This window comes from Anomaloglossus baeobatrachus, chromosome 11, assembly GCF_048569485.1.
Source record: "Anomaloglossus baeobatrachus isolate aAnoBae1 chromosome 11, aAnoBae1.hap1, whole genome shotgun sequence".
Taxonomy (NCBI): Eukaryota; Metazoa; Chordata; class Amphibia; order Anura; family Aromobatidae; genus Anomaloglossus; species Anomaloglossus baeobatrachus.
This window is the reverse complement of record NC_134363.1, coordinates 159,063,068-159,085,788: the sequence shown is the minus strand read 5'-3', so window position 1 is coordinate 159,085,788 and position 22,721 is coordinate 159,063,068. Positions and strand designations below refer to the sequence as shown.

The window sequence follows — 22,721 nt, the reverse complement described above, 5'->3', positions numbered from 1 at the left end:
AAGTCACGTACAGGAGGGCAGACAAAAGGCTGGTGACACGGATGTGCTATATACTTGATGTAACTCAGCGTCTTAGATTTAGATCTGGTGCATGAGGAAATGCAGTCAGTGTTTTCTCCCAGCAATAGCGCCCCCACATGTTCACAACTTATGCCTGGTATTGCAGCATGGCTCCATCAAAATAAATGGGGTTGAGTTGCATAACCTATGACATATAACTAGTGATGAGCGGGCACTACCATGCTCGAGTGCTCGGTACTGATAACTAGTGATAAGTGGGCACTACCATGCTCAGGTGCTCAGTACTCGTAACTAGTGATGAGCGGGCACTACCATGCTCGGGTGCTCAGTACTCGTAACTAGTGATGAGCGGGCACTACCATGCTCGGGTGCTCAGTACTCGTAACTAGTGATGAGCGGGCACTACCATGCTCAGGTGCTCAGTACTCGTAACTAGTGATGAGCGGGCACTACCATGCTCAGGTGCTCAGTACTCGTAACTAGTGATGAGCGGGCACTACCATGCTCGGGTGCTCAGTACTCGTAACTAGTGATGAGCGGGCACTACCATGCTCCGGTGCTCAGTACTGGTAACTAGTGATGAGCGGGCACTACCATGCTCAGGTGCTCAGTACTCGTAACTAGTGATGAGCAAGCACTACCATGCTCGGGTGCTCAGTACTCGTAACTAGTGATGAGCGGGCACTACCATGCTCGGGTGCTCAGTACTCGTAACTAGTGATGAGCGGGCACTACCATGCTCGGGTGCTCAGTACTCGTAACTAGTGATGAGCAAGCACTACCATGCTCGGGTGCTCGGTACTCGTAACTAGTGATGAGCGGGCACTACCATGCTAAGGTGCTCAGTACTAGTAACTAGTGATGAGTGAGCACTACCATGCTCGGGTGCTCAGTACTCGTAACTAGTGATGAGCGAGCACTACCATGCTCAGGTGCTCAGTACTCGTAACTAGTGATGAGCGGGCACTACCATTCTCAGGTGCTCAGTACTCGTAACTAGTGATGAGTGAGCACTACCATGCTCGGGTGCTCAGTACTCGTAACTAGTGATGAGCGGGCACTACCATGCTCAGGTGCTCAGTACTCGTAACTAGTGATGAGCGGGCACTACCATGCTCGGGTGCTCTGTACTCGTAACTAGTGATGAGCGGGCACTACCATGTTCAGGTGCTCAGTACTAGTAACTAGTGATGAGCGGGCACTACCATGCTCGGGTGCTCGGTACTTATAACTAGTGATGAGTGAGTGTGAGTTATAGAAAGTGTCACTTTGGTCCGTGCAACACAGGTGGACATAGGTGTCCAACAAGATAGTATAAGGGATGGAGGCCCACTTACACAACCCAATTTCCATCTATGAACCAGCACTTATCGGACGGTGTACAACTCTGTATAATGGCCAGTTGACATGGGGCCAATCCAACTCCATCGGGACACAGTGATCGTTATTAGGATCAGTCTGTTCCCCTATGTTGGGCTGGTTGTTGGTAGCACATGCTGTGTACAAGGTGCAATGTGCTTAAATCGATGACTTAATAATCCAATCAGTAGGAGAACGAGCGATCTTTTTCGGCTGATCAGTGGCATCTTTCCACGGGTCGATAGTTGGCAAACGAGCATTCATAAGAATATTAGTTCCCGATCATTAAACACTGATCTGCCCAAACAGAACTCGTTCTTTGGCTGATTGGATTATTCATGCGGCCATTAAACCATTAATGTCACATTGCACCATGTGAATGGGACGTGCTACCGGCAATATGCCGGCTATACATGGAGAACGATTGGATCACTCTGTCCTGATGACCTTGTGTGCAAACGAGCCAAACAAGCACCGATAGACGTGTATGTTCTCCAATCAGTACTAGTGTATGGGCAGAAATCGGCATATGTGAATGAGTCTTTAGTCTCTGTTCACACCTGCAGTGTGGTTTCCATCAACAAAGGAATAACACAACGCAGCGGTGGCATCAACAAAGGAATAACACAACTCAGGGGTGGGTCTGTAGCATGATTGGGTCTGCCGGACCTCACTGAGAGATTCCCATTGTACATGTATGTTTCCTTTATAGAGAAATATATTGGATATTCAACCATTTGCAGTTATTCCATATTTAGAGTATGAATTCACATATTATATACCAATAAACTGTTTTCTACAGAAGAGTTGGACAACAAAAAATTCTCTTACGATTGGTAACAGAAAGTTGCAGGTAAAAGTAAAGGCACCCATACACATTAGACAAAAGTCAGCCCAACCTGCTGATATTGTCGAGATTGGCAAAAAGTCTAGTGTGTTTGGGGTCTTCCCACCTTCCTGGACAAATGATGGTGGGCGAGAAAGTTAACATCCGAGCCTTTCATTATTCAGGAGATAAGATGCTGCCTCTTTCCCTGTTGGAAACACATGAACGTTCGTCCGAGCAGAATATTCACGAGAGGGGAAGCTGGGAGAGATCACTGAAGACCAACTGAACTAATGTGTATAGAGGCCTTCAGAGTGTCAAGAGGGCCAACATTTGGCACCATTGGTCATTGCAGAACTGGGGCACTGGATAGAGATGAGCAGACCCTTAGAAGTTCGATTCGGTGGGTACAGCCAGACTTTAGATAAAGTTCGGTTTGGGTCCCAGACTTGACCTGAACCTTAATGGAAGTCAAAAATTGGCCAGCCAGAAATAAACAGATAACTTCTGGGGGCAGGTTTTATGGTGCACATTATGTTTGATTATGCTGTTGTTACCCACAGTGCAAATCGGTCAAACAGTGCAAGCGGCTCACATTGGGCTGATCACCGAGCGTACCCGAACAAGCACAGTGATGCCTACGTGAGTGGTGTTCATACGTAAAGTGCCCAAAGTCCAAGCCCAAGCTCCAAACTCAAACTCCAAACCCCCAAACTCCAACCCCCCAAACTCCAACCCCCCAAACTCCAATCCCCCAAACTCCAACCCCCCAAACTCCAACCCACAAACTCCAACCCACAAACTCCAACCCACAAACTCCAAACCACAAACTTCAAACCCACAAACTCTAAACCCACAAACTCCAAAACCGCCAAACCCACAAACGCCAAACCCACAAACGCCAAACCCACAAACGCCAAACCCACAAACGCCAAACCCACAAACGCCAAACCCACAAACGCCAAACCCACAAACGCCAAACCCACAAACGCCAAACCCACAAACTCCAAACCCACAAACTCCAAACCCACAAACTCCAAACCCACAAACTCCAAACCCACAAACTTCAAACCCACAAACTTCAAACCCACAAACTCCAAACCCACAAACTCCAAACCCACAAACTCCAACCCCACAAACTCCAACCCCACAATCTCCAACCCCACAAACTCCAACCTCCAACCCCACAAACTCCAACTCCACAAACGCCAAACTCAAACGCCAAACCCACAAACTCCAACCCCCAAATTCCAACCCATAAACAACAAACCCACAAACTCCAACCCACAAACAACAAACCCACAAACTCCAACCCACAAACTCCAACCCCCAAACTCCAAACCCAGAAACGCCAACCCCACAAACTCCAACCCCACAAACTCCAACCCCACAAACTCCAACCCCACAAACTCCAACCCCACAAACTCCAACCCCACAAACTCCAAACTCCAACCCCACAAACTCCAACTCCACAAACGCCAAACCCACAAATGCCAAACCCACAAACGCCAAACCCACAAACGCCAAACCCACAAACGCCAAACCCACAAACTCCAAACCCACAAACTCCAAACCCACAAACGCCAAACCCACAAACGCCAAACCCACAAACTCCAAACCCACAAACTCCAAACCCACAAACTCCAAACCCACAAACTCCAAACCCACAAACGCCAAACCCACAAACTCCAAACCCACAAACTCCAAACCCACAAACGCCAAACCCACAAACTCCAAACCCACAAACTCCAAACCCACAAACTCCAAACCCACAAACTCCAAACTCTGTATTTTTTTGTAAACTCTATGATTGGTACAAACACCCAACCTCGGGTTTGCTTATCTCTAGCCCTGGATAAAGAAGAAATGATTTGAAAAGTGATATTTTGACTCCTCAGCTTCTTCCCGCACGCCCAACGTATTTTAATGAGTCAGGTTTTAAGTCAAATAGCTTTAGCGTGTGAACATCTTAGATTGGGCCATTATGCCGTGAGCCCCATCGGGCACCGGGACTGGTATGAATGATTACCGGATAACACTGGGGGAAAAAATGGTTCTATATGAGCGACGACAAATGAAATTTATTTCAGACATGGAGAAAAGCAATTCATCAAGGTTTCACTAAATCACGGCAAACTCTGCAACCGGAGCAAGATTAATAGCAAAGAACTTAATCGGCTGCAGCCGGGTTATAATACGGGAGACTTGTATCTGTAGAGTAGACGTTCTCCCACCCCGAGACTCCACAAGATTAGCAGAGCCGGGCTGCCCTGTCTCATGCTGGGACGGGATCAGTGAATGCAGCAGGTGCTGTCCGAAAGGCACGAACTGATCCTGTTTCCGTGAAAATGTTGCCAGCAAGAGGGAGGAATCAGCCAAAATGAGCCCACACATGACGGCTGTTCAAAGCCTCTACCCCAGGGGCACGGGGAGCTTGCTAAACGCCGCGTCTCGTTAGGACATGTACCTTCTTTTCATGATACTAATGTGCAGATCCTCTTCCAGCTTTACAGTCTGGATTTCTCCATTGCCTTTGGGACTCTCCTCCCCCGGGGAGAACACAGAACAGGGTTCCTTTTTCGGTATTCTGCTAGGTGGAAGTGGGATCGTTCTCTTCTCGGCTAGTCGTCCCCGATTCTGTGCAAGGAGGAGAAAAGACAAACGCTGAAGTATTCGGAAGAGCTGGTTTTCATCATCTGAACTTTACATGTTTAATACATAATCTTAAAGTCAAGCAGAATCTTAAAGAATATTTGAAAAACAATAGAAAAGCAATACAAGCGAGTCTACATCATTTTACGGTGCGTTCAGACAACTTGATAATTTGATTATCTGTAAATTACTATTTAACAATTGTTTTACCCCTGAAAAATAGCTACAAAGTGACACTCACTAAGCGCCTTCCTTCTATCTAACTCGCCATCCACTGACTGTTGTCAAGTGTAATCTGTCTCTGGCAGCAGACAAGCCGAGACAGATTACAGGACGTGGGGACAGGTCTTTATCCCTCTGCTCCTGCTCTCCTGTCTGTTAAACTGTATACAGGCATAACAGAGCGACAGGCTTTCAGTAGAGGACAGGCACGGTCAATGCATGCTGGAAAGTTAGTGGAAAGGAAGTTCCGGTACCTATAGTGCTGGAAGAAAGATGATGACTATAAACCACTCATGGAAAAGAGGTCAATGGTAGATTATAGTTCCAGGACATGTGCACTAAAAAAAAATTTAAAGTTATTAGGAGGAATTCTTTTCGACAGTTTTGGGTTTTTTTTTAATAAAAGTAAAACGGAGGATAATATTGGCACAGACTATGCAGTGATTCAGTCCCCAGGGACTGGTTGCAGGCAGTAATTGTTTGCATGGAGTGAATCTATGGAGAAGCAAGAAAGCAGAGCTTAGGACCCATTGGTGCCAGCATTGCTCTATCATACAGTATTAGGACATGGAATAGTATCTATGATTCCACATCTTTCAATATATGGAGGATCAGCACTAGAACAAAAAAAAACTTTGAAAAAAACTGGGCGTTTAAATGAGTTTCTCAAACAAAGTACAGGCGCTCGATGCACCCTTCGTGTGGCCAAACAGCTCAGTGCACCCTTGGTGTGGCCAAAAAGCTCAGTGCACCCTTGGTGTGGCCAAACAGCTCAGTGCACCCTTGGTGTGGCCAAACAGCTCAGTGCACCCTTGGTGTGGCCAAACAGCTCAGTGCACCCTTGGTGTGGCCAAACAGCTCAGTGCACCCTTGGTGTGGCCAAAAAGCTCAGTGCGCTCTTGCTGTGGCCAAAGAGTTTAGTGCATCTTCCCACCTACTTTGTTTTCCCTTCTATCTCTGCCTTCCGCTTCCTTGATTGACAGCTCCGGCTTTTCATGAGGATGGAACGCCGGCATTGAGGTCCTGCGCAGGCGCACTTTGATCTGCCCTGCTCAGGGCAGATCAATGTATTGTAGGACCTCAATGCTGGTGCGTGTGTATGACATCAACATCAACGCGTCATGCACCGCGGCTTCAGAAGAAGGAAGACCAAGATGGCCGAAAGGAGAGGCACCGATCCCGGAGAACGGCGCCACCCATCCGACCGTTGTGCCCGGAGCGACCTTCTAGGTGAGTATTATAACGTTTTTTTTATGCTATACAGATGGGCTCTTATATACAGCATGTTAGAATGCTGCATATAACAGCCCAGTGGTGGTGGCCGCAGCTTATAAGGCAAAAAACTGGTGACAGGTTCCCTTTAAGGAAGAATTTACAGCAGTTTCCTTATCACCACAGGCAGGATTCCAATGTCAGATAACACAGCTGATAACACCGATCCACTAATAAGCATGGGTGGTGATCTCACAGCTACCACTCCATTATAAATAGCTTTGCACACGTTCATTAGATGCATCACTACAAAAGATAGTGTCACATTCGGACTATTGTGGATAATGTACTTGTGTATTTCCTGTTAACACGAAATAGGAGTTTAAAAAAAGGCCTAGTGGCCACTGTGAAAATTACAAGATTTCTATTTTTTATTTTTAATAAAGATTGTGATATCAAAAATATAAAAACAGCCATATAAATACATTTATCACAAAAAAAAACTGATTTAAATTTTAGGTAATTTTGTTTTCCATATTCCCTTTAAATTTGAGTAACGTTTGTTGTATCCAAGAGAAAGACATATTCAACAGTAACACAGTCAAGTACTATATGTAAAATTTGCAGGATACACTATACAGGTAGGACTAATAAACTTGCAATTGAAGTTACTGCATAACGCAGTAGTTAGGCTATGTGCCCACGCTGCGGATTTTGCGCGGATTTTGCGCGGATTTTGCCGCGGATTTCCCGAAAATCTGCAGCAGCGGCACTTCCAAGCCATTTCAATGGCATTTTGGAAATGCTGTGTCCATGCTGCGGATTTTTCCGCTGCGGATTTGCCGCGGATTTTGATCCGGAAAAATCTGCAGCATGTCAATTGTTTGGTGCAGATTTGGTGCGGATTTTTGGTTTTGAATGGGGAAAAAAAAAAAAAATCTGCATCAAAATCCGCGGCAAATCCGCGGTAAATCCGCGGCAAATCCGCGGGTGCGGATTTGCCGCGAAAGTCGCGGATTTTCAGGCAGAAAAATCCGCAGGTACATTCTACCGTGGACACATAGCCTTAAAGGTATTCTACAGAATGTAAAAAAAAAGACTGCAGTCTTTCAGAAACAGTGCCACCCCTGACCATGGTTTGGGTCTGGTATTGCAGGTAAGTACCATTCACTTCAATGATGCTGATAAGCAATTCCAGACCCAACCCATGATCATGACCCGGGGATACTGCAATTCTGGACAACCCCTTTAGTTTGCATAAGAAGAGGAAGAAATAATACTTTCTATAAAGTATATTTTGCTTTTCCTGTACTCTTGCCAAACATCTTTGGGCAGGCTGAAATCATTCTACCGTCCCAAGATAAAAAGCACTTGCTGCTGCCCAAGCTACAGAGTGACAAAATGTTCTCCTGAGCTTAAAGAAGTTTGTAATCCTCTAATTATTTTGCCAGCATCTTATTTTGCCTGTCTACCCAGTTAATTCTTCTATTTCCATTAGGTCTATGACATCACATGATGAAAAACTGACTAGCTGAATCCTTCTATGCTCTATTTAGAAACAGGAAGTCTATTTTCCCTGAAAGGGGACAGGAAGGAGGAGCAGGGACAGAAAGGAGGAAGGAGAGGTGACAGGAAGGAGGAGGGAGAGGGGACAGGAAGAAGAAAGGAAAGGGGAAGGAAGAGCGTGAACGGGAAGGTGCCGGCAAGTAGAGAAAGGAGCGCGGAAGGGGAGCGAGAACAGGAAGGGGGAAAGAGGAGCGGGGATGGTGAGAAGGACCAAGGGTAGGAAGGAGCATAGGTGGGAAGGAGGGGCAGAAAGCAGTGGGTATGGGAAGAAGGAGCGATGGCAGGAAGGAGGGGTAGGAAAAAGTGGAGATGGGAAGAAGCGAGAGTAGGAAGGAGAGGCAGAAAGGAGTGGGGATGGGAAGGAGAAGCAAGGACTGGAGGGGGATGAGTATGAGGCAGCAGCTGGATCAGGAGCTGAAGAGGGGAATGCCGGAAAAATATTTTCTGTTTCTACAAAGAGTAGAGAAAAGAGAAGAATTTACTGGGTAGAAAGGCAAAATGAGCAACTAAGTACACAGTACTATATAATATGATAATTGTAATATATTGAGAGGTTAAAAACTTCAATGAGCGCTTGTTTAAAGGGTCATTCATTTTCCATATCACCAAGGCACTAATTCTTACTACATGAACATTTGGATATAAAAGTATACTTATAGATAGGAAATCCTTATCAATGCCATACACTGCATGCATAAGTCGGTCTAAAATAAATCCTTATAATTTTTTACTTTCTATAGCCGGTTATACAATAGACACAGATATTCTACACCGTGGAATATCTCAGGACAAGCTTGGCGGACCCTCCTTGTTATTTTCTCAAGGTTCTCGCAGGAAGGTTTACGATGGCTGTATTCACAATTTGCAGCCATACTATGCTTTTTTCTTTACCAAAATCTCAGGGAAAAAATAAATAAATAACTCATGTGGGTGCAACATGTGAACAAAGACTAAACGGATCGAGGAACAAGCAAAAAATCCGCAAATGAGTTATATAAACAAGTAAAAAAACTAAAAAAATATATTTTTTTCTACATATCACTTCCATCCAGGGATATGCACTTTTTTTGTCACTGACCTTCACTGCATAATGCAAAGAGCCAAGTTATAAGTTAATGGTAGCCGGCACAAAAAAAACCTGCATCCTGCCAGACAGAGGGGAAAAAAAAAGAAAAAGTCTACTCGGAGAGGACACAGGAAAGGATTCATTGTGATTGAATGTGCGTCAGAGAGAAAAGATAGCGACTGCATCATAAAAACTCTTTATAGCCATTAAGGTGCGGAGGGGCAGTTATCAGGAGTCGGGGAACATCCAGGGACTCGTGATTAATAACAAGAAAGGATATGCAGGCATTTAACTGCGACACTGGGAGAGAAGGTGAGGAGCAGCGGGAGGAGAGGAGCCGCCATTCCCCAGCTGTCACAACTCCGCTCTGACCTTTCACCCTCCCCCTAAGACTCCGTTAGATGTCACAGTCTTCCTCAAAGTCTTTTAATGAGCATTTACATAAGAGAAAAATCTACAGACGTAAAGACCGAAAGGGCAAAAACAACATCGCGAGAAGCGTCGCCGTACTACAGAAGCAAATTATTTATCACCTGATTATTATCTAACATTTTTGCAATTCTGTAACTTTTAGCACTTTAAAAAATCTATACTGTGATATACTTATTGGCCACCTTCAGGGGGCGCTGCATGATATTGGGATTTCCGCTATGGTGTCCATCGAGCCATGTACTAACCCTCCCTCACCACTATGGTATCCACTGAGCTATGTACTAACCCTCCCTCACTGTATTGTGTCCACTGTGTCATGTACTAACCCTCCCTCACCGCTATGGTGTCCACTGTGCCATATACTAACCCTCCCTCACCACTACGTTGTCTAATGTGCCATGTACTAACTCTCCCTTACCGATATGGTGTCCACTGAGCCATGTAATAACCCTCCCTCACCACTATGGTATCCACTGAGCTATTTACTAACTCTCCCTCACTGTATTGTGTCCACTGTACCATGTACTAACCCTCCCTCACCCCTAAGGTGTCCATTGTGCCATGTACTAACCCTCCCTCACCACTATGTTGTCCACTCTGCTATGTACTAACCCTCCCTCGCCCCTATGGTGTCCACTGTGCTATGTACTAACCCTCCCTCACCACTATGACGTCCACTGTGCCATATACTAACGCTCCCTCCCCACTATGATGTCTAATGTGCCACATACTAACTCTCCCTTACCGATATGGTGTCCACTGAGCCATGTACTAACCCTCCCTCACCGCTATGGTGTCCATTGTGCCATACTAACCTTCCCTCACCGCTATGGTGTCCACTGTGGCATGTACTATCACTGTGCCATGTACTAATCCTCCCTCATCACTATGGTGTGCACTGTGCCATGTACTAACACTGTGCCATGTACTAACCCTCCCTCACCACTATGGTGTCCACTGAGCCATGTACTAACCCTCCCTCAGGCTGCTGTTCTCTAGGCATTGAATAAAGGCGGGCATACAACTTTGGTGGCCTTCAGTATGTTTGGCTGACCGTTATTACTAATGACCACCCTCATATACATGCAAACATGGACTTGGTCAAGAGTGGAAGTGGTTCCTAATAGTGAAAGAAAAATATTAAGATGATGTCAGACTTTGAAAAATTTTCCTGAAAAATGCTAAAGTCCCCCTATTGACTTCCAGTATACTCGGGTACTTGACTCGCGCCCCTCCAAGCGTCCAACTGCTTGTTATGAGTACCGAGCTCACAAGCATGGTAGTGCCCGCTCATCACTAGTTACTAGTACTGCACACCCGAGCATGGTAGTGCCCGCTCATCACTAGTTACTAGTACTGCACACCCGAGCATAGTAGTGCCCGCTCATCACTAGTTACGAGTACCGAGCACTCGAGCATGGTAGTGCCCGCTCATCACTAGTTACGAGTACTGAGCACCCGAGCATAGTAGTGCCCGCTCATCAGTAGTTATGAGTACTGAGCACCCGAGCATGGTAGTGCCCGCTCATCACTAGTTACAAGTACTGAGCACCCGAGCATGGTAGTGCCCGCTCATCACTAGTTATGAGTACTGAGCACCTGAGCATGGTAGTGCTCGCTCATCACTAGTTACGAGTACTGAGCACCCGGGCATGGTAGTGCTCGCTCATCACTAGTTACGAGTACTGAGCACCCGAGCATGGTAGTGCCCGCTCATCACTATTTACGAGTACTGAGCACCCGAGCATGGTAGTGCCCGCTCATCACTATTTACGAGTACTGAGCACCCGAGCATGGTAGTGCCCGCTCATCACTATTTACGAGTACTGAGCACCCGAGCATGGTAGTGCCCGCTCATCACTATTTACGAGTACTGAGCACCCGAGCATGGTAGTGCCCGCTCATCACTATTTACGAGTACTGAGCACCCGAGCATGTTGGGGGACAATTTTATTCTCCCCAAATTCGCCCATCAGAGAAATCAAGTTTGGATTTTAATCCGCTTGATTGTTTCCTCCCCAGATAAACGGCGCTGCTGGCGGCTGCTCATCCCCTATTGAAATAACATTCCTGCTCAGGGAGTCTGAGAACATCGCTTTCGCCCAAACCTATCCCTCTGCAGCTGCTATCGTGTGCGTGTGGCCGGTTTATCTCTTCCTCACAGTGTCAGGCTCCACAAATAACCTCTGGTAAAAATGCTGAAAACGGAGGGATCCGACACACTTCACAAATGCCTTCCGATCCGAGGGCTGTGCGCTGGTATCGTCGGCGGGCAGATGTCATTTTAATGCGCCTCTCAATCATATGGCGCACACGTATCATTATCACGTCTGATCGGCACTCATTTTTAGCGACGGCGAATCGATCCGGATGATTTGCTGATTTAGCGCTCGATAGAATACAAAGGCTGAATTGATTTGTTAAATGTTTTCATCAATTAGAAAAGAGCGAATCACGAGGTCGGAGAATCATTTTGGTCCAGGCGCTTTTATAGATGACAGATAGGTAGTGAAGCCATCGGCACCATCTTACAAAATATGTCCTTAAACATAAAACGTATCAAAACTCCGACACTAAAAAGCCCAAGAAATATCAAGAATCTACCATAAATTTTCTAAGGCTGGAGTCACACTTGCGAGTGTAAAATTGGTCCGAGTCTCCTGCTAGAAAGTAGCATGAGCTCTGTCCGAGGGTTGATCCGTGTGAAATGCAACAGCAATGCGATTCTGTGATTTTTCAATTGATTGTAGTCCGTGTGCAATCCGTATGTGATCCGTATGTGATCCGTGTGTGATCCGTTTTTATTCTGAGCAGCTATGTCATCTGCCATTCAGCTCTGCTACATGGCCGCTGACAGCAGACACAGACAGAGCCATGTAGCAGAGCTGAATGACCGCTGACAGCAGACACAGACAGAGCCGCAGAATGAAGAATGAAGTCGGATGAACGTCACCTGACTTCATTATCATCCCGCGGCTCTGTCTCTGTGTCATGGCATGATTTCCGGTCACCGGTGACCTCAAATCCCCTGATTGACTTAAGTGATCTCCGCTAACAGCGGTGCGGTCACTGAGGTTATCCGCGGCCACAGCTGAAGTCCTCCCGCTGAGATCTGTGGCCGCGGGTAACGTGAGTGACGGCACCGCTGATAGCGCAGATCACCTCAGTTGCTGCGGGGAGCTCAGAGAGCGCGGTCATGGTCTGTGACCGCTCTCTAACAGCTTCTGATGTAGCAGAGCTGAAAGCGTCGTGGGACCTCTGTGGATTACGTCGGACCTGGAGGGGTATTTGGGGACTTGAATAAAGTGGTGAAAGAGGGTGGTTTTTTTTGTCATTTATTTCAAATAAAGGATTTTTGGGTGTATGTCTTTATTTTCTTTAACTTACAGGTTAATCATGGAAGGTATCTCGGGGAGACACCTGCCATGATTAACCTAGGACTTAGTGGCAGCAATGGGCTGCTGCCATTAACTCCTTATTACCCCGATTGCCACCGCACCAGGGCAATTCGGGATGAGTCGGGTACAGTCCCGGGACTGTCGCATCTAATGGATGCAGCAATTCCGGGCGGCTGCTGGCTGATATTTTTAGGGTGGGGGGGCTCCCCATAACGTGGCGCTCCCCATCCTGACAATAGACCGGTCCACCGGCGGCTGTGATTGGTTGCTGTGAGACAGCTGTCACTCAACGTGGGGGCGTGTCTAACTGCAACCAATCATAGGCGCCGGTGGGCGGGGAAAGCAGGGAATACTAGATGGAATAATGAGCGGCCGGCTTTTTCAAAAGAGGAAAAGCCGCCGGAGCAGTGTGACAGCCGAAACGCGCCGCGCCGGTGATCGGGGATCTGTGAGTATGAGAGGGGGGGAGTGTAATACTATTGTATGTTCTGAGGATTTCGATAGCGTTAGGGCAATGACAACCAGAGACGAGTTCTTGGTACAGAGATGTTTATAATATGTAACCACGATAGGTACACAAACGGAACAAACACAGTAAAACAATAACACACGAAATACCTTCCCGAATCGGAGCGAAGGGAATTCCCGGGGCCACGCACCGGACTCCCCCAGGGAGACCACAAAGAGCGAACCCCTATACAGGGACTGTCTGGCAATCACCCCGGAAGGCCTAAATGCGCAGCAGCCGGGACACAAGGGGCAAGAGGTAAAGTCCAGAAGTGTCCATACGGGATGATAGTCCAGAGTGGTTACGAACCGGAAGGAACCGGGCAGAAGTGCTGACCAAAGACGGCAGACGGAGTCCGGGCACAGCTTGATGAAACCGGGTAAAGTCCAGAGTCGGTGTCGGTAGTCTTTCAGGAGGATCCAAAAGGCAATCAGGAAATAGGAGCAGCAAAGCAGGAGCACACAGCAAGCAGTATACTCAGGCACTGGACTAGGCTTAGAGGCGGCCTTTTAAGCAGCTGGACAGGAAGTAGGGCAACAGAACAGTAAACTCCATGTTAAGGCTACTTTCACACATCCGGTTTGAGCCCTGCGGCTCAATCCGGCTGTGAAAACTATGCAACGGATGCGGTGAAAACACCGCATCCTTTGCATACGTTTTTACATGCGGCAGGTCCGGTTTTTTCCGGTTGCGGCATGCTACTGAGCATGCGCAGTGGAAAATACCGCATGCGGCGGCCGGATGCGGTTTTTTCCGCATCGCGCCGCATCCGGCCTCCATAGGGATGCATTGAAAAATGCGCCGCAGCGGCCGGATGCGGCGCGATGCGGTGTTTTTTGCCGGAGCAAAAAACGTTGCAGGGTACGTTCGATCCGGCCGCCGCATCGGCTAAATCTGCCGCATGCGGCAAAAACCGGACCGAACGCAAGCCCCTACGGCACAATGCGGCACTAATGTAAGTCAATGCAAAAAAAACCGCAATCGGCGTTACAAAAGCCGGTTGCGGTTTTTCTGCAGAACGCCGTATTGTGCCGCAGAGCAAAAATCCGGATGTGTGAAAGTACCCTAACCGAGGGCAAGCTCTTTCAAAAGAGAACTGGAAATCCCGGAAACCTGACAGGGAGAGGGATAGACAGACAGAGAGATAGAGACCGACGACAGGGAGACAGAGAGACCGACAGAGAGAGACAGATTGACTGACAGAGATAGAAATTGACCGACATCGACAGACCTCACTCATTTCCAATGTTTTCTGCAACATGCGATAAATGTATTTAGAAAAACGCATGTCACTAGGATGGTGTGTGTGCCGTCCGTGTGACATCCGTTTTTTTCCACGCACCCATAGAGTTTCATTGGGGAGACTTGCGCGAGAAACTCACCAAAACGCAGCATGCTGCGATTTTTTTTCTCAGTCCGATTTGGACTGAGAAAAAAATAGGAGATGGGAGCTGCCTCATTGATTAACATTGGTCCGAGTGCAATGCGAGATTTTCTCGCATTGCACTCATGCGAGTTAATCGCAAGTGTGAAGCCGGCCTTAGACAGACAATCTAGATTTAATTAAAGAGCCCCAATCACCAGGATTTTCCTATATAACCTAAAGCCAGTGCTATACTGTTACTATCAGGCTGATTCTATACAGACCTTTAGTTGTCAGCTAGGATGTATAGGTTTTGAAACAAGCAAGTAAAGTATGTAAAATGAGCAGCTTTATGATTGACAGCAGCTGCCAATTAGCTGATAGCTAAGGTGGCAATTCATAGTGATTTCCGCCCCCCTGCCGGTTGTTCCTCCCTGTTATTTATGTTAATTCTATTATAGAATCGTTTTACTAAGTGACTAGAAGGACCTGTGCTGATGTCATACCCATGTGAACAGAAGGGGTGGAGCCTCAGCCAACAGAAAAATAATGTTGCTTCCTGGTATCAGCTATGTTAGCAGAGGCCCCGCCCCTTCTGCTCACATGGGTATGACATAAACACAGGTCCTTCTAGCCACTTAGTAAAACGATTCTATAATAGAATTAGCATAAATAATAGATAGGGGAGGATGGCCAGGTTTTTGAAAGAATTCTTTCAGCAATTTTGCCTCAGTTTTTCCCCCAAACAAAGTAAGTGCAAAAACGCTGAATCCATGTGACCAGAAGGGGTGGAGCCTCAGCCAACAGAAAAATAATGTTGCTTCCTGGTATCAGCTATGTTAGCTGAGGCCCCGCCCCTTCTGGTCACATGGGTATGACATCAGCACAGGTCCTTCTATCCACTTAGTAAAACGATTCTATAATAGAATTAGCATAAATAACAGAAGACGGCCAGGTTTTAGAAAGAATTCTTTCAGCAATTTTGCCACGGTTTTTCCCCCATACAAAGTAAGTGCAAAAACGCTGAGAATAAAAAAAAAACGCCAGAGAAACCGCACCAAAACCGCAGGTTATTTCCTGCCAGAGATAAGGTTTAGCTACAATTTTACTGCAGAAAAAATGCCCTGTGTGAACAAAGCCTAAAACAGAAAACTCAAAAATGCAATTAAAGGGGTTGTCCATTTTCATAAAAGAGAATGTTAAATGTTGTAAGATACCTCAAATAGCAAATACAGCAGATAGTTTCCCTCCCTAAGTACAGTGACGGCTCCAATCTAAGACCGATTTCACATTGTGTTCCTCTCCCCGTTCAGTGGTCCTATCAGAGTGTCCTTTAGAACCCCAGAAAAATGGGTTTCGGACATAAGCGCCAACAGGGCCACTGACTATAATGGTGCAGGCGGAGTCACGGTGTGCTCTGTAGTGTACCATTTTCGGGAGTATATGCTTACTGGAGATGGACACCCAGGCACAGTTTACTAAGGGGTACTTTGCACGCTGCGACATCGCTAGCATCGGCTAGTGATGCCGAGCGCAATAGTACCCGCCCCCGTCGCACATGCGATATCTTGTGATAGCTGCCGTAGCGAACATTATCGCTACAGCAGCTTCACATGCACTCACCTGCCCTGCGATGTCGCTCTGGCCGGCGACCCGCCTCCTTCCTAAGGGGGCGGGTCGTGTGGCGTCACAGCGACGTCACACGGCAGCCGTCCAATAGAAGCTGAGGGGCGGAGATGAGCGGGACGTAAACATCCCGCCCACCTCCTTCTTTCCGCATTGCCGGTGGAGGCAGGTAAGGAGATGTTCCTCGCTCCTGCGGCTTCATACACAGCGATGTGTGCTGCCGCAGGAACGACGAACAACATCGTATCTCCTATTGGTGCGACATTATAAAAATGACCGACGCTACACAGATCACCGATTTTCGACGCTTTTGCGATCGTGTATCGGCGCATCTAGGCTTTACACGACGATATCGCAGTAGCGATGTCGCAACGTGCAAAGTACCCCTAAGTCTGGGTGTCCGCGTCCAGTAAGCATATACTGCCGAAAATGGTGGACAACAGAGTGCACGGTGACTCCATCTGCACCATTATGGTCAGTGGCCCCGTCAGCGCATACGTCTGAATCCTGTTTTGTGGTGGGTACGGACAAGATCACTGAACGGGGAGAGGAACGCAGTGTGAAAGCGGCCTAATTCACACTAGCTGCAGCAGTGATGTGCGCTGATGACGTGCAACCAAATCTCCAAGCTCAGCAGTTGTGCTAAGGAGGATGGCACGAGGAGGATGGCACGAGGAGGATGGCACGAACTTCAGAGCTCAGCGATTGGAAGCAGTGGTTCTGTGCGCTGATGACGTGAAGTTACCGCTGCAGCCAAAAGGCTTAGACTGAAGCAGCGGCAGGGGTCCATCCAGGGTGCACAAGTACGTGCTGTGTTTATTTTAAGCGTTAAACAGAATTTAGGGTCCACTTTCCTGAAAATGGACAACTCCTTTAATGAATCGAATTTGTGTCTTGGGAGATTACAGATTATCTTGACGTTTTCTGCTAAAACAAAAGGTATATGCACACGATCAGGACCTGGACAAGGCGGGTCTTGACCTGTGGGGCCGCGAGTCTCCTCTGTAGGAGACCACAGCTTCTCATGCCCATGATCGGGGTTCGGGGCACTGCGGTCTCCCGTTGTGTTCAACCTACGGAGAACACTTGCGTCTCCGCAGCAAAGAATTGACATGCCGTGGCTCGGGAAGTTGCACGGCAAGTCAGTTTTTGCGGCGGGAAAAACAAGCACAGTAGGCACAGGATTTCTAGAAATCCCATCCACTGTGTTTGTAGTGTACAATGCAGCATTTTGGACATGCTGCGGCCAAAACGCTGTGAACCCTGATCGTGGGCATGCAGCTTGGTGTCGGAATCCCAGATTTTTTAACCTTTTGTATGTCTTAATCTGTCGGATAATCTGGGATTTCGATCTGAATTGAATTACTACATGGCATGTGCATTTATGACCGACCTAATCATCTAGGGGATGTTCACACGGGGTGGATACACTGTGGGTTTTTTCCATTCAGATTTGGCACATTTTTTGCCAAATTTTATGCTTTTTTTTTTTTTGTACAGTTATTATACGCTGTATGATGTATATTGCACACACTCTTATTATGAAGGCCCTCCGCTTCTACCTCCCTGGGTTGCAGGAGGAGGTCAGAACAGCTGCATCCCCAGCTGTGACATCTGGAGATGGGCTGAAATGGAAAGGTTCCCCAGTCAGGGCTCGTCAGGCTTTAATTGATCCCAGTGCTGCGCGTCCCTCATCGGCAGCAAGCTGTGAAGAGCGTGCGGAAGCAGAGAAAGGAAAAATAACAAGCAAAGCACTGCTCCCATGTTAACTCCTGCCATGCTGGAGATGCCTGCGGTGAGACTGATGAGAATTCTTCTACCGCGGCTCCTCGTTTGATGAGAGAACGGTAGAGCGGGTCAAATTTGTCTGCTTTCGAAAAAGGTGGCCACATGCGGCCTTTTAATTTGCCCCCAACTGGGCCAAGAAATCCATATAGAGGTATCAAAACCATGACAGACACCAATGGCACGACCGGTTCAGCCACAAAGGGGCCCAAGAGAGAAGGGGGCTCCAAAGAGAAGGGGGCTCCAAAGAGAAGAGGGCTCCATAGAAAAGGGGGTTCCAAAGAGAAGGGGACTCCAAAGAGAAGGGGGCTCCAAAGAGAATGGGGCTCCATAGAGAAGGGGGCTCCAAAGAAAAGGGGGTTCCAAAGAGAAGGGGGTTCCAAAGAGAAGGGAGCTACAAAAAGAAGGGGGCTCCAAAGAGAAGGGGGCTCCATAGAGAAGTGGACTCCAAAGAGAAGGGGGCTCCATTGAGAAGAGGTCTCCAAAGAGAAGGGGGCTCCAAAGAGAAGGGGGCTCCAAAGAGAAGGGGGCTCCAAAGTTAAGGGGGCATCAAAGATAAAGGGTGCTCCAAAGATAAAGGGAGCTCCAAAGATAAAGGGAGCTCCAAAGTTAAAGGGGCTCCAAATACAAAGGAGGCTCCAAAGATAAAGGGGCTCCAAAAATAAGGGGGCTCTAAAGATAAGGGAGCTCCAAAGATAAGGGGGCTCCAAAGATAAAGGGGGTTCCAATGATAAAGGAGGCTCCAAAAATAAAGGGGGCTTCAAAGATAAAGGAGGCTCCAAAGATAAAGGAGGCTCCGAAGATAAAGGGGGATTCAAAGATAAAAGGGCTCCAAAGATAAGGGGGCTTCAAAAGATAAAGGGGCTCCAAAGATAAACCGGCATCAAAGATAAAGGGGGCTCCAAAGATAAAGGGGGCTTCAAAGATAAAGGGGGCTTCAAAGATAAAGGGGGCTCAAAAGATAAAGGGGGCTCCAAAGATTAAGGGGGATTCAAAGATAAAGGGGCTCCAAACATAAGGGGGCTCCAAAGATAAGGGGGGGGCTCCATAGATAAGGAGGCTCCAAAGATAAGGAGGCTCCAAAGATAAGGGGGCTCCAAAGATAAGGGGGCTTCAAAGATAAGGGGGCTCCAAAGATAAAGGGGGCTCCAAAGATAATGGGGCCCCAAAGATAAAGGGGCTCCAAAGATAAGGGGGAGCTCCAAAGATAAGGAGGCTCCAAAGATAAGGAGGCTCCAAAGATAAGGGGGCCCCAAAGATAAGGGGGCCCCAAAGATAAGGGGACTCCAAAGATAAGGGGGCTGCAAAGATAAAGGAGGCTCCAAAGTTAAAGGGGGTTCCAATAATAAAGGAGGCTCCAAAGATAAAGGGGGCTTCAAAGGTAAAGGGGCTCCAAAGATAAAGGGGCATCAAAGATAAAGGGGCATCAAAGATAAAGGGGGCTCCAAAGATAAAGGGACTCCACAGATAAGGGGGCTCCAAAGATAAAGGGGGCTCCGAAGATAATGGGGCCCCAAAGATAAAGGGGGCTCCAAAGATAAGGGGGCTCTAAAGTAGCAAGCAGTGTCTGTCACCAACACATAAAGGAATGGATTACGATGAACTATTGGACTGCAGAGGGTCCATATACTGTTCTTCCATGGTTCATAAATAGTGACCCATCCAGTGCCAAGGTCATGAGGGTCTGGGAACAGAGAGGCGTCACACCACTTTAGGTGTCTGGGAGACATCTCCCCCTGAATGGTCATTAAAGGTCATTAGTTTGTGGAAGCGCTAATCACATCGGAGCCACCATTGTACTCGTATAATGAAAGCGCTCTGTCTATCCTCAGCCTACCCGTGCTGCCGCCGCCGCTGCTTTATATTTTGATCAGTCATTCATGAGATCCATCATGATTACACTCTCTAATTGCAGCGTCTCATTAAGCCCGGCATCTACTCTTTTTTTTTTTTCCATGTTTATAAGATTAAGAGAGTCATTATAGCGTCACGTCATTTCCCCGGCATCATTTAATAGTAATATGCTGACCTAAGACAATATATGCAAAATTAAAGGGCAACTCTATTCAAGATGCGTCCCGAGTGCGAACTGGATGCCTAATCCTAAGGGTGCAATCACACTGGAGTATAATACGAAGGAGTGCAAGGCGAGAAAATCTCATAGTATAATATGGAGGAGAAAATCTCAGTATAAGGCCCCCTTCCCACGTCAGTGATTCTGGTACGTATGTGTCTGCTTTTATACGTACCGGAATCACAGACATATCCATACCTATTAAAATCAATAGGTCTGCGCACACATCCGTGATTTCTCATTGATTGTGTGTCCATGCGGCGCACACGCGTGTCCGAGTGTTCTGCACGGAGACAAGTCCCTTTTTCTCTAACATCACTGATGTCCCACGGACCACACAATGGTGTGATCCGTGTGGCACGTACCGGAGAAAACACGTAGCTTTGAAATAAAATTATTTTTATACTCACCTGTCTCCAGCCGCTGCTGTGTCCTGCTTCCAGGCCGACTCATTATGCTCATGAATATTCACTGCAGTGCGACCCAGAAGTAACATCAGAGGGGAGACAGCGGCAGCCGGATACAGCATTGTGGGACACTCCAGCACTATGGGCAGGTGAGTATAAGTGCCTGATCTCCGTGTGCTATCAAAATCACGGCACACAGAAAGCCAAATGCATCTTTAACACATCAGTGAAAAAGTGTTTTTTGACTGACACGTGAAAGAGGCCTAATATGTAGGAGTGCAATGCGAGAAAATCTCATACTGCACTCAAACGAATGTTATTCATGCAGGTCAGATCTGTGATTTTTGATTTTTGTCCTCATGACGAATCGGCATGAGAAAAAAACATTGTAGCATGCTGCGTTCGCAGCGTTTTGGATCACATGCACCTGTACAAGTCTGTGGGTGCATGTGAAACATCGGACTGCACTCCGATGTCATCAGTCTGAAATATGCCAACAAAGATAACGGGGAAGATGGTGAAATTATGTGATCCAATTATCGTATGCGAGAGAATTACCCATTAGCATATTGCATCCGATTTTCTATGCTAATGTGATCCCGGCCTATCCGTAATCCTCTGCAGATCAGATGAAAAGGATCAGGATAGTAAGAGTAATTATTTTTTTAATTTTAACCTTCGCAGTGCAGTCAATACCAGATCCCAAAGATCGACCTTCCCCACATTGTGTATAGTTAGACCCGATGTACCCCCAGAGCAATGGAGGCAGAGTTACATAGGTTGAAAAAAAAGACCCCATCTAGTTCAACCTTTCTCCACCAATTATATATTCTGTCACTAAGTCATCTATAACCCACAATGTTGTTTACTGAGGAAATCATCCGGCCCATTATTAAAGGGAACCTGTCACCAGATTTGACGACTATAAGCTACGGCCACCACCAGTGGACTTCTATATACAGCATTCTAGAACACTGTATATAAGAGCCCAGGCCGCTGTGTAGAACATACAAAACACTTTTATAATACCCACCTAGGAGGTGGATCGGACCGATGGGTGTCGCTGCTCTCTGGTCCGGAGCCTCCGCTCTGTTCCGGTGCCTCCTCTCTGCAGCGGTCGCCGACCTCCTTCTTCTCAAGCCTGTGTATCTGATGTGTCCTATGTCATCAACACTAGCTGGGATTGAGATCCTGCACAGGCACACTGTGATTTGCCCAGCTCAGATCAAAATATTGTAGTGCACATGCGCGGGCGGTCTTTAACATTTCCTCGCGCCTGCACATTATAGTACTTTGATCTGACCTCAGCAGCGCAGATCAAAGTGCGCCTGCGCAGGACCGCAATGTTGACCTATGTGGATGATATAGACGCATCATCCACACTGGGCTGGATAGAAGGAGCACGGAGATCACAGCAGAGAGGAGGCACCGGACTGGAGAGCAGTGACATCCATTGGACCAGAGAGAGGAAGCATCGGACTGGAGAGCAGCGACACCCACTGGACCGGAGAGAGGAGGCACCGGATTGGAGAGCAGCAACACCCATTGGACCGGAGAGAGGAAGCACCGGACTGGAGAGCAGCGACACCCACTGGATCGGATCACCCCCTAGGTGAATATTATAAAAGTGGGGGTTTTTTACAAAATACAGCCCGGCCTGGGTTCTTATATACAGTATTCTGGAATGCTGTATATAAGGGCTCACTGGTGGTGGCCGCAGCTTATAGTTGCCAAATCTGGTGACAGGTCCCCTTTAAAAGCTGTTAGTGTGTAAGTCATTATTACCTCTCGTTTTAGGGCATTCTACAATCTGACTGCTCTAACTGTAAAGAACCATTTCCTACTTCGCTGCCAGAATCAGCTTTCTTCCACCACCTGGTCCTTAGTATTGTCTTCGGAATGAATAAGTCATGTGCCCGTCCTTTGCATTGACCACACATGTAATTATCAGTGATGGAAGAATAGTAACTATTTATGTTCGGATTATTCGCAATGAATCCCAAAGTACTATTCCGGTATTCATCACGAATAACGAACCTAATGCAGGTTAATGGGGTAAAAGAGCATTTTTCTTGCTGTGACAAATACTGGAAAAGTACTCGGTATTCGGTAAGCATTATCAAAACACAAATAGTTCCTATTTGCCCGTCACTAGTATTTATACATATAAATGATATCTCCTCTGAGACATCGTTTTTCTAAGC

At 47.1% G+C, this 22,721-nt stretch overlaps 1 protein-coding gene across 5 annotated transcripts in view; it reads right to left on the bottom strand.

Moving 5' to 3' along the window:
• Window positions 1-22,721, bottom strand: part of SAMD11 (sterile alpha motif domain containing 11) — a 223,479-nt gene that overhangs the window by 141,370 nt on the left and 59,388 nt on the right. For all 5 annotated transcript variants that reach the window (XM_075328973.1, XM_075328971.1, XM_075328972.1 and 2 more), the window contains exon 3: window positions 4,674-4,843. In XM_075328973.1, coding sequence (XP_075185088.1) covers window positions 4,674-4,843 — 170 coding nt within the window. The remainder of the gene's footprint in view (window positions 1-4,673; window positions 4,844-22,721) is intronic.